Here is a 13273-nt window from a genome sequence, read left to right as displayed (position 1 = left end):
AAAACAAACCAAAATGGACAACATATAGACAAAAAATAACTAAACTTTATCATAGCTAAATTCAATCTTTTTTGGAATTAATGGTCATAATTTCTATTAAGAATAGTCAATTCTTTTGGGGAAATTGATCACTGTAGTTTCAGTCTGTATCCTTTCAAATTTGGAGGTTTTAATTTAACTTGTTTAACATAAGCCCTGTTTGTATAAATGTTATAGTCAATTTCTACCCAGTTTTACCAAAAAACTTTACAAATCTAAAGGAAGATTTTGCTATAATACGTACATGATATAAATGATTACAAATCTGTGAATGTGTGTCTGGCCTATATAACCAAGGGTTCAATTGTATGAATGCAAAAATTAACTTAATGGAGTCAGTTAGCTTATATACATATTTTTTGTATTATTTTATATCTTTTTCTTGCTTAGAAGAGAAAATGTGTTGCTTGTGGGTGCCCTAACGTGACACAGTCAAATATAATGCATTTCATAAGTGAGTTTCAAATTATAAACATCATTTGTGTTATGGCAGATGTCATTAAGAGCAAAGATAATATTAGCCTTTTAAGGGGCAATTTAATTGAATGGAATTTGTTATTAGATTAGAAGAAATACACTTGTTCCACTAACCAGGACAAACACTATCTTATATCTTTAGAAACTGTTTCTTAATTATTATATTGTACAGCTATAAAAAGGAATACAATTGCCAAACTCCTAATTGCACAATTACAATAGATTCTCATTCATGTCTTGCCCAAGAAGGGGAATCTTGGCCTTGGATTCTTACCATTTAGTTCCATTGGTGGAGACCATTCTACATGAAGTTCTGTCGAACTGATTTTCTGCACCTTAGGTGGAAGTAGTCTTTGGGGAGGGGCCTGGGCTGTGGTCACAGTAATAGGCAAGCTGTGTAAACAGCCCCCACTAGTACACGCCTGTACAGAAAAATAGTACTTGGCAAATGGAACCAGATTCCAGATGGTAGCTGAGGTTTCATGACCTTCGTAGGAAACACATGGCTGACCACCAGCCAAAGGGACACAGGACAAAATATACTTCTCTATAGGACCAGATTGATTGGAGAGTGTTGTCCAGGTAAGTGTCACAGAGTCTGAGCCAACAGGAATGATATAACTTAAAGTCAAGTTTCCCTCTGGGACCCCTGGTTTTGTCCTGAAAGCGACAGCTACACTCCTTGTTGAACCATGCACATTGGTGGTCTCAATGTAATAGGAATATTTGGTATATGGTAACAGGTCAGTGTCTAAGAAGTATTGAACACCTGAAATGAAAAGAAAAAAAAAGTTACATTTCACAAGTTGGTGAAGAATCATTGCTAACTGCTTTCCTATCATATTATTTAATTACATAAACTATACCGATTTATTCTTTTGGTTAAGGATACATTTCATATTTTTAAAATTAAAATAATGCTGGGCGCGGTGGCTCAAGCCTGTAATCCCAGCACTTTGGGAGGCCGAGATGGGCGGATCACAAGGTCAGAAGATCGAGACCATCCTGGCTAACACGGTGAAACCCCGTCTCTACTAAAAAAATACAAAAAACTAGGTGGGCGAGGTGGCAGGCGCCTGTAGTCCCAGCTACTCGGGAGGCTGAGGCAGGAGACTGGCGTGAACCCGAAAGGCAGAGCTTGCAGTGAGCTGAGATCCGGCCACTGCACTCCAGTTTGGGCGACAGAGTGAGACTCCGTCTCAAAAAAAAAAAAAAAAAAAGAAAGAAAGAAAGAATGTAAATACCGGTTGATTGCTTTTATTATTGAGTACAACATAAGAAAAGCGTCATTTGTAATAAAGAATATTTAGATGTTTGTTTTAACTCTTGTTTTGCTTTTCATAATGTCCTTTTGTTAGAGGGTCTAAGGGAAAGTTCTTGTAGTTCTCCAAAACAGAAAAGTAACTACGTTTTCTCTGTGTAACTGGTTTGCTTGTTAAACACTAAACACACCTGACTAAGGGTCAGTAGACTACCACCAAGGGGTAAATCTGTCACCTGGCCAACATCTTGACTGGAAAATTTTCTTATTTTCTGACCTACAGAAATTATAAATGTTTATTGTCTTAAGCAGCTAAATTTTGGAGACATTTGTTATCAGCAATGAGGAATTTACACAACAGACGTTTCAGATAAGCAGGACTTCTATGCATGAAGGATTGTGTGGGCAGAGAGAAGCAGTTACAAAGAGGTTTTAAAAAAACAAGATAGGGAGTGGAGGTGATTAGGCACGTGACTGGAAATCCTTGCTCTCTAAGGACAGGAAACACATTGTAGGATTGTGAAACACACAAATGCCAGAGTGGCTGCTGCCTGCTCCCTGATGGGGCCGTTTGTATGGGAGATGGGAGGAGGGTTCCATTATGCAGGGGTGCCCTATAGCAATATGAAGGTCCCAGCACATTTATGTGCTTCCCCTTCCCCTTCTTCCTTCCTTCCTTCCTTCCTTCCTTCCTTCCTTCCTTCCTTCCTTCCTTCCTTCCTTCCTTCCTTCCATCCTTCTTTCCTTCCGTCCCTCCTTCCCCTCCCCTTCCCCTTCTCTCCCCTTCCCCTTCTCCTTCCTTCCTTCCTTCCTTCCTTCCTTCCTTCCTTCCTTCCTTCCTTCCTTCCTTCCTTCCAACAGGAGATAGAGCTTTATTGTGGAAAAGTTGAGTTCGCAAAAGACTGAAACAGCAACAATGTTTAGCCTAGCCCATCTATTTACAGTACATAGGGGTTGGGGTTTCCCATACACATATGTATTGTTCTCCCCTAGCCTAGATTTATCCCCATCAGCAACTTTCATTTCTTTCCTGGATCTGCCATTGTCCACAAAAGATACAACTCTTCAGGTGATAACCTATCATGTAAACCTTGGCATTCTTTGTCACCCAGGCTGGAGTGCAGTAGCACAATCTCGGCTCACTGTAACCTCTGCCTCCCGGGTTCAAGCGATTCTCCTGTCTCAGTCTCCCGAATAGAATAGCTGGGACTACAGGCGCCCACCACCATGCCTGGCTAATTTTTGTATTTTTTGTAGAGATGGGGTTGCACCATTTTGCCTGGGCTGGTTTGAACCCATAGGCTCAAGTGATCCACCCACCTCAGCCTCCCAAAGTGCTGGGATGAGAGGCATGAGCCACTGCACCCGGCCCTTCTTCCCAGTCTACAGCTCCTATAGAGCATTGTGGGGTCTGACTGCTCAGTGGAGGAGGCTTCCGCTGGTGTTGTGGGGGGCATCTTGGGCATTGACTCAGGTGGGGGCCACTGTCTTGTCAGAGATGACCCTGATAGAGCCGAGGAAGGTGAGACAGTTCTCTCTCTGGTGACTGTTTTCAGTTGTACCATGGGTACCAGGGGTCGCCTGAGATCAGGGTAGGGGCTGGCCGAAGAGCACTCACAGTCCCATGAGAGGTACTGAAGTGAAGGTCCCAGGTTTTAATCTGGGGCATGTGGTTCCTGAGGAGACCATGATCCCTGGCTTCCTAGATGGCCCGTGTCAATCTCATGTGCTGCTTTATGCAGATTCCTGTGTATGGAGCATGGAAGATGATAACCGCGGACAAACTCTTCCAAGAGCACAACATGCAACTTACGATCTCGGCAGATGGGGCAGGGATTCCCAGCAATTTTATTCCCGCATTCTCTATGTATTTCGAGCCCACTGTAGGGGTATACCACCTTGTGATTGCCGTGGTAGTCAGCCCAGATACGGCAAGAACCTATCCCTCCTGGTATTCTTCTGATTCCAGGTATTTCCAGGGTTCATTCTTATAAGGGAAAATGGGAACTGGGGACCAAGAATCCTTCTCAGAGGGAGCTTTGGTGCCAAGAGTCTAGAGGGGAACCTGAACTCCCTGGGCACCTCGGAAGAGAGAAAGGTTAGGAAGCCGCCTCAGCAGGGGGTTTAATGTGGCCGCCGCCATCTTGACGTAACCCAGCGCAGGAATTTCTTGGTTTCTTGAAGCAAGAAACCAAGGTGAGGGTGCGGTGTTGAGAGCAAGTGAGCCTACTATGGGACCTTCTGTGGCTGGGACAAAGTCGCTCTTCCACCTCTGAGAGGGCTAAAGGGTGGATGTAGGAGATGGGAGAAAAAAAAAAATCTCAGAAATTTCTCGGCAATAGCAAAAGCCTAGGGAATACTAAAATAATAGTGTGTTCAGGAAGCCCTGACCAAGCTGAGAATGAACACACGTTCACCAGCTTCATGCATCAGACATTGATGCCTTGAGGATGCCAAGGGTTGAGATCTGGCCAGCTACACCTTACAAATGAGACTGCATCCTCTAAAGGGCCTTCTGCAAATGGCCAGAAGGAAGCTGCCCTTCCCCAGATGTCATGGCGGTTGAGGGAGGGGAATAATTAAAGACTGAACAATACAAGGGAGTATCTGAATGAAAGATGGTTTTGTCATTCTATTGCATATGCCGGTGCAAATTCTTCATGAAAATATGTTGAGTATTGTATTAGAGTACAATCAGGATATAGAAACCACAGAGTAATTTGTACAAGGAAAGTTTAAAGAATGATTGATTACAACATGGTTTTACTTCCTAAGTGGTACAGAAAACTCTAAAGAATATGGGAATAGAAGAGACAGGGGAAAGACACCATCCTTAGTGCTAAAGCAGAGCACCCAAAGAAGGATCATATTTGGGAAAGTCCCCTAGGGCTGAGACTCAGACTTTCTAGACAGCGTGCAGTTGTGGTTCATTGTTATTTCAATAAATATTTATTAGATTAGATTAAAGTTGCCCTTATCGCACAATAAGGCTGTTGAAAATATTAACAAAATTTGAAAAATCACTGATAGCTAAAACAATGATGGAAAATAATCTATTTAACATGCCAAAAGCCAAAACCTAAAAGACAAAAATAAATTTCAGTGCTGAATATTCCAAAATATTGTCTGGCTTAAACTGGAAGTTGGAAGACCTATAACCTGATGACAATTAAAAGAAGTACAGTACTTGCTGGATGTTTGTAGCATCTGAAAAATGGAATATAATCCTAATAGATCAGAGTGTATTATACAAGAGCAGTCTACTTAATAAGAAATTGGAATCAGATAGAATTGGGATGGAAATATGCATTTGTGTAGGAATATCATATAAGGCAATTTATAGTGTGAAATAAATAAAAGCATTTGAAAGGGTATGAATAGGATACCCATTAATGATATCATAACAAAAAAATAATACTCAGGTAAAAAGAGCTCTTATCTCAAAGTAGTTGCTCTCCTTGGCTGGGGAACAGATCTTTAACTCTGAGTTTGAAAATTTGCTGTTACTACAGACTTCTGCATTTTCAGAGCAACATTTAAAATCCTTGGCTCAGCACTGATTTTTGATCTTGGCTGATACCCTTCCGGTTTGTAGCACTCCCCCAGTGTACCACCTACCAAAGCTACATGGAACTGACCATGATTGCTGAATATACCTTATTTTCTCATATACTTCCATGTCTTTTAATACAAAATTTATTTCATGACAATCACTCTTCCTTAACTACAGTATCTGGCTAATTCAGCTTATATTCCTTCCTTACTAGAAAACTTTCAGTGGTTTTCAATCACCAGCATTGCCACCACAGGCACAGTTACATTTCCTATACCTCCCATGCCACCCTGTGCTTTCTTTCTTTCTTTTTTTTTTTTTTTTTTTTTTTGAGACAGAGTCTTACTGTGTCGCCCAGGCTGGAGTGCAGTGGCCGGATCTCAGCTCACTGCAAACTCCGCCTCCTGGGTTCACGCCATTCTCCTCCCTCAGCCTCCCGAGTAGCTGGGACTACAGGCGCCCGCCACCTCGCCCGGCTAGTTTTTTGTATTTTTTAGTAGAGACGGGGTTTCACCGGGTTAGCCAGAATGGTCTCGATCTCCTGACCTCGTGATCCGCCCGTCTCGGCCTCCCAAAGTGCTGGGATTACAGGCTTGAGCCACCGCGCCCGACCCACCCTGTGCTTTCTTAACACCCCAAGTTTACTCTGGTTCAACATTTATATATTCTATTGTTACTTTGGTTTACTTATATGTCTCCCCACTCCACGCCATAAGGAAAACTATTCCTTTCATCTTTGTATTTCTAGTGGCTGATAGAGTTTCTGGTCAGGAATAAGCACTGATCAAAATTTTATTTATTAAACACATGAATGATTTTTCTATACATATCTGATCTATTGTTCCAGGAAATAATATAGTAGTCCCCTATTATCCACAGGAGATACATTCCAAGATCTCCTGTGGATTCCTAAAACCACAAATAGTACTAAATCGTATATATATATATATATATGTGTATATATATGTATACACACACACACACATATATATACTATTCTTTTTCCTATACATACATATCTATGATAAAGTTTAATTTATGTTAGGCAGAGTAAGAGATTAACAACAGTAACTAAAAATAAAAATAGAACAATTCTAACAATATACCACAATAATAGTTATATGAATATGGTCTTTCTCTCTCTCTCTCAAAACATCTTATTGTACTGTAGACTCGCCTATTTTTGGAGCATTGCTGACCATGGGTAAAAAACTGCGGAAAACAAAACCATGGATAAGGGGAAACTACTGCATTAAGAATATTAAGAGCCTTATAAAAACAATTGCCTGTCATCTTATCTTCTGTTTTCTCATCCTGTCTCTATATCTTATGTTTCTTCATTTATTCCTCTCAGAGGTAACTGAACCATCTTACCACTTGTTACACTGATCCCTTGATGTAGTATGGGATTATAAATTATAATATTAAAGATGGAAATGAATAAGGGTAGAAATGAAATCCCCGGGCTCATTAAAATATTTGGTTGTCTAAAACTCTAAACTTAAACTATGTTAATATCTATAGGTGATAGAAATCATTGTCACATGTAAAAGTAATCATCCTCTAGTTTCCAGTGGAAGGATTTCTCTAAAGTGACGTTTAAGGACTATATCTCTACTCATGGCATCCCAAATGAGGAACAACTCATCTGGCTGTGAATCTAGGGAGTCGGGGGTAGGGAGCAAATTATGTTTAGATCAACCCATTGCTTTTTCTCTCTTCTAATTTGTCTTCCTGCAGGAAAAAGGATATAGTCTCTAATCTGACTTTCATCAGTAATGAAGATCATTTTTATTTTTAAATTTGATCTGCCTACTATGTCTAGTGCTCCTTTGATTCCAAACTCAAATAGGAACAACACCAAAAAACAGTATAAATTACTATCCACTCCCTAAACCTGCAACAGTAACACAAGAGTGCTATTTCCTCCGTTAACTGCTCACTTTCATCCCATGACACATAAGATACCTATGTGCAACCCAGAAGGGGGCTACAATAGAGATATTGTTAGGGCTGATTATGTGTGATCAGCCAAAGTGCTAGCTTGACCTCTACCTTAAATAAAACGTAAAGATATACCTTGTTTTTTAAAGTTAATTATTCACAATCTTTAAAATTATTCACCATTGTTTGCATGCTATTACTAATAACAAATAATTTGAAAGCTTTAAAGATGGTACACCAGTATATCATGATCTTAGGAAGGAAAGTATGTCTTAGAGAATCCCATAGCACATTAGGCCAGCTAGAAAGAGTTTCCATTCTAAAAAAGAATTCTACAAAGGTCTCAAACAAACTGTCAAACTTGCTTGGAAGACAACACCATTAATTTTCTTTGAAAAGTTCAATGATTCTCCACCTATAATTCCTAATGCCTTGATTTAACCCAAAGATTTGTGTTTATCCAGCTGAATATAAGTAGTGTTTCCTTTACATGTTACACATGCTAGCCATGCACTAGAAATAGAGTAATAAACATGAAGCTATTATTAGAATGATACAAAGTTCTGACAGTGTTAACCAATTGTTCTTACTGTTCAAATGCCATCATGCAGATAATTTTCACATCATTAATCACAGTGATTGTCAAGAAATGCCAGAAGTGGCATTTTTTAATGAAAAATATGGTTTTAGGAAATAATACCTTGTTTAATAGGATTATATAAATGTCTGATTAGTGAATGAATGCACATTTATTATGTAAGAAACTGTTATTTGGATTCCACATGAGTGCAATCGTCAAAACAGCTAGTGCTGTAATAACATGTGATGTTCTATAAAATAGATCACAATATGTTACTATGGAAATCATGCCTCTGCTTGAATAATATCATTGATAGTTTTAAGTTTAATTTTGCTATTGCATTAAGCTGTATGGAAAATAGGGTGACCCTAATTCACAACTTCAGAAATAACTCAACCAGTGGTACTGTCATTTCAAAATCATTTTCAATATTTTTATAACTCCTCTCTTTCTCTGTCACAAAAGTTTAAGTTTCAGGACACCTGGACCATGCTGATATTTGGAAGAAAATAAACATTCTAGTAGCAGGTTTTTAGGATACTTTGCCAACATGGCAGATGTAGACAGATGTTCATTTCCCTTTGCAATCTGCATCATGAAGTTCAGAGTTTCCATTAACTTTAACGAAGACTTGGAATACTGAAGAGAAATGTAGGGCCAAGAGAAAGGGACGGACATAAGAAGCTAAATTCTAGTCATATGAATTAGGTGCAAAATGAAACCCAGTATAATGCATACAAAATAAAACTCTGCGATGCAGGAGTTTTAAAGTCAATTAAAATGTTAAAACAAGGCATCTTCCTAACCATTTTAAGGAAGATTATGGAATTTCAGTGTTTCGACATAGCTTTATACAGTTCTCCAACTAATTAAGCATGGTTAAAGTCGAATTTGGAAAACTGTGTATTAAACGAAGAGAACAAAATAGAAACTTGAATTGGAATTGCTGTTCCGAGGTTTCTTAAACTAGTGTGTAGCTAAACATGGCTAGAAGCAAAAATCAGAGAAGACAGAGCTGGAATAATGTAAAAATTTCTGTTTTTTCATTCTGTCTTTAGAGAAACTGTATCTAAAACATCTGAGTAAATGTTTTTTAAAGACAATGAATTCTAATAATTTGATTTCTATAAGCTCCTTTAAAATCTTCATAAAAGTTACAAAGGCAAAGATAGGCTTGATGGCTTGTTTATATCCTTCCTCTTTCAAATGTTTATGTTGCTGTGTTCTATCTCTGCGGAAATAGCAATGTGTGTATTAAATTATACTATTTGCTTGAGTGTCAGTACTCCACTTCCAGATTTAATAGTTCTTTAACCTGAGAAATAAAAAACTTGAATTCATTATAATAGAAATATCTGATAAATTTTCTATAATATTTACAATTAGAGAAAACTAGATCTATTTATTATGTCTTCTAGTATTTGTAAATTAAAATGGTATAATTCTCAGATTATTTTAATATCTTTTAATTACTTTAAACCAGTGGTCCCCAACTTTTTTGGCACAAGGCACTGGTTTAATGGAAAACAGTTTTTCCATGGACCAAGGATGGGGAGGTGAGGAGGGATGGTTTTGGTATGATTCAAGTGCATTATATTTATTATTAGATTCTCATAAGGAGGGCACAACCTAGATCCCTCGCATGCACAGTTCACAATAGGATTCGTGCTCCTATGAGAATCTAATGCCACCGCTGAACTGACAGGAGGCAGGGCTCGGGGGTAATGTTGACGGCCTGCTGCTCACCTCCTGCTATGTGGCCCTGTTCCTAACAGGTCATGGACCAGTACCTGTCCACAGCCTGGGGACTGGGGACCCCTGCCTTAAACAATATGTCATGAACATTTTCCATTTATTGATATGTGAACTAAGATATCAGTTTATATGCTATCACAGCCTATAATTTATTTAACAATGTACCAGGATTCTGTTATGCCATATACTATAATCTACTGAAACACCGGTGAACATCTGAATCATTTTCAATATTTTGATATTACAAATAGTATAGGTATAGACATCTTATGTGTCCACTTATGACTATTCACTTGAGATAAACTTCCTAAAGTAGGTTTGCTAAGTCAAATGTTATGTTAAAAGGAAAGATTTTCCATAGATTTTAACAAATTATTGTACATGAAAAGTTATACTAATGAACTCACACAGACACTTCAGCAGTTTATAAAAGTTCCAACTTCCCCACATTCCCATCAATTCTTGATGGGGTCATTTTTTTCATCTTTGATAATTTGATAAGGATTAGTATTTATCAGAGATTAAGCATCTCATTTTTATTGTATTTCTTTGATTACTAGTGAAATTTGTAATTCTCTCTCTGTCTGAAACACTCTGTGCCAAAGGAAACCACAACAGTATTTATCCTCAATGTAAAAGAACTTAACTAATGTGTCATTTCTCCGAATATTTATTTCTATTACCAAACCCTTAAACTCACTGTATGGGTATTGATCCTCTGTTGTGTAGATTTCAAAACCATCCCTGAGTAAACTGTAAGTAAGCCAGTGAGCATTTGGAGAATCAGGTGGACTCCAGGAGAGATTGATAGCAGAAGAACTTTGAACTTGTCCTCTGGGCGGAGGTTGCTGGAATGGAGCTAAATTACAATGAAGAGAGCATTTATTAGCAAAGCAATCAATAAACAGAAAAGCAAACTGAAGTAAGATATCCAGCAAAGAGGTCTTTCTCATTCAGGATTACTTTATCAAGAAGACATGTGGTTTACCAAGACATTAATAAACAAAGGGTTCATGAGTTCTCTAAAACAAAGCTTTTTATCCAAAAGCATTAAAAAAAACTTTTTAGGTCAAAGCAGCTGGCATACATATAGACAGGGGTAAAAAACCACAATAGTTTACATTAAGCATTTCTTTCTTTGTCTTTTTTTTTTTTTTTTTTGAGAAACCATCCAAGGATGCATAACATTATTTTTTTACACAGTTAATTTAAAGTTGACATAAGTTCCACTGAAACTTGAAATTTAAGTAGCATAATATTTGGATTTTTGAGAGGAAGCTTTCCATTCCATTAAGCACAATGCTTTATCTTGCTTCAGGGAGCACAGTGTAAAAGAAAGAACAATCTTTGGTGATATAAATAGCTATGGATGTCAAATAATCTAAATATTATCAAGAAACAATTTGAATATACTATATGAATGTACCATCACCTGTTAGAGGTGTATTTAAGATGTGATACGATTGCTTATCAGGCACATAAAAAATAAGAACATTCATCTAACTACTTAAGCGACGTTTTTCATAATATAAATATATACCATGAAAACATTGTATTCTGTCACTGTAAATTTTCCTTAGTTTCTCTGCTTTTGAGAGTTAATTTTCTTCTTTTCTTCCCCAGAATACACAAACGTAAAGGAGAAAAACAACAGCTAAATATTTTTAAGGACAATCAACCACCACCAGTTTGTGTACTACTTTCTAGTTTAAACAAGATGCACAATCCCCCATCCATTTAAAGAAACACAACTTAATCAAACATTCTCGTTAAATAAGATGTCAAGGGTACAGGTTGCTGTGTTACCTTACTTTTAAACCATTAATATTTTTGTTTTAAGAAATATGTAAATATAATGTACAGAAAAGAATCCATTAAATAATTAATATTTTTATATGAAATATCTACAGTCATTAGAAGCTTCACTAAAAGAAAGCACACTCAGAAAAAGTAACTTGGGGAGAGCTTAATAAAGGAAGAACTTTCAAAAGGGTGGGCAAAAGAGATGGTGCAGTACTCTCAGGTATAGAAACTGCAGAGCTCTTTCGCTATTTATGTCAGGGTTTCTCAAGCCAACCCTGAACCCTGGGTCTAATGATTCACTGGGAAGACTCAAGGACTCATCATATAGTCCTACTCATGGCTAAAATTTATTACAGTGAAAGGTTACAGAATTCATCAACAAAGGGAAAAGGCATATCAATGAAGTCCAGGGGAAACCAAGCACAAGCCTCCAAGAATTCTCTTCCAGTAGAGATAGAACAGGCCTAATTCCCCCAGCAATGCATTATGAAAATGTGTGTAATGTGTTGCCAATCAGGGAAGCTCCTTCGAAACTCAGTGCACAGGGTTTTTATTGGGGGCTGTTCATATGAGCAGCCTCTGTCCGGCATTTACCCAAATTTAAGACCCCCACAAGGAAAGCAGGTGTTAAGCTTAAACCGTACTTTGTACAAATGTTTAAGTGCAGTGGTCCTCTCTTATCAGTTCTGGGGATAGTGTGGATCCAGATGCCAGCCAAAGGCCAGCTTTGTAAGCAGGTCTTTCTAAAAATAAGCAGTCAGGCTTGCTATGTTAACTCTTCTCTGCACACTGTCTCTAGCTTAAATGGGGACAAAACTCAGGGACAGAAAGTACTGTATGAAGAGCATCACCTGACAGGAGCTATGACCACTCATGGAGGGATGCAGTTAGCTTGAGGCCACTTCTACTTGGACACAGGGAGTGGGGAATTAAATATTCGACTTCCTTTTCCACCTGCCCTTCAGATGTTTGGTGGGTCCCTCCTAGCAGCTGAAATCAACTAACTAAAAGCCAGAGGGCAATGGAGGCTGCTGATGCAAACCACATAGAATCTTGGAGGACAGAGCAAAGTGGAAAAGTAGAGAACAGTAAAATGAAGTTATTCTGCAAACTAGGCAAAGACTTCCACCTCAGAGCTACTGCTAATTCACCAGGACCCATGAGTGATGAACTCTGTTTAATAGATATAATGTATGAACTCTGTCTAAAAGATATAATCAAATTGTTACGGATTTCAAGAGCACTTTGATTTTTATACACCACACACACACATACACACACACACACACACACACACACACACGCGCGCGTTTTTGTCCACGGTTCCTGGCTCATAACTTCCACAGCCCTTGTTAGTTCCTTGGTGACTGACACAATAAGCATGTCTTCTGTTGAAGTATTGGTTTTTTGTCCAGGGGTCCTGAAGCAGCTTCAGAACAATTTAAAAGCAATACAGGTGAAGGACAGTCTTCTGTTACAATACTGGGGAGCTTGAGGCTTCAGAAGTAGGCCTCAGAAAATAGGGTCTATCTCTTCTGTTCTGCTTCTACCTGTTCCTTTTTCTCCCCAAGGCAGGCCACAGAAACTAAAAATATACTCTAATTTTCCTCCACCTTTCTGTCTTAGAGCTGGCCATAAGGAAATTTTCTGACCTACCTTGTCTGACTGTGGGTTATGAGACCCTCATTTTAGAGGGGTCCTGTCCCATACCCTGGAGGAATGAACGCTGCAGAGAGAGGCCAAGAAGACTCTGAATAGGCAGCCTTGCTGGTTTTCCCCACTCAGTCAATTAGTACGAAATCATACTCCCTTTTTCTTTAAATCACATTTCTACATAGCTGTCCGTGTGTTGAAGGCCAAA

The 13273-nt window shown here is 38.5% G+C and overlaps 1 protein-coding gene and 1 pseudogene across 1 annotated transcript in view; both read right to left on the bottom strand.

Moving 5' to 3' along the window:
- The window catches only part of USH2A (usherin), an 825608-nt gene that overhangs the window by 595497 nt on the left and 216838 nt on the right, over positions 1-13273 (bottom strand). The window contains exons 15-16 of the mRNA XM_030936493.1: positions 10310-10468; positions 791-1285 (exon numbers count right to left, since the gene is read on the bottom strand). Coding sequence (XP_030792353.1) covers positions 791-1285; positions 10310-10468 — 654 coding nt within the window. The remainder of the gene's footprint in view (positions 1-790; positions 1286-10309; positions 10469-13273) is intronic.
- Positions 1921-3920, bottom strand: LOC104664871 (annotated as a pseudogene).

This window comes from Rhinopithecus roxellana, chromosome 8, assembly GCF_007565055.1.
Source record: "Rhinopithecus roxellana isolate Shanxi Qingling chromosome 8, ASM756505v1, whole genome shotgun sequence".
NCBI lineage: Eukaryota > Metazoa > Chordata > Mammalia > Primates > Cercopithecidae > Rhinopithecus > Rhinopithecus roxellana.
Note: the sequence above shows the minus strand (reverse complement) of the source record. Positions and strands in the feature narration are given on the sequence as shown.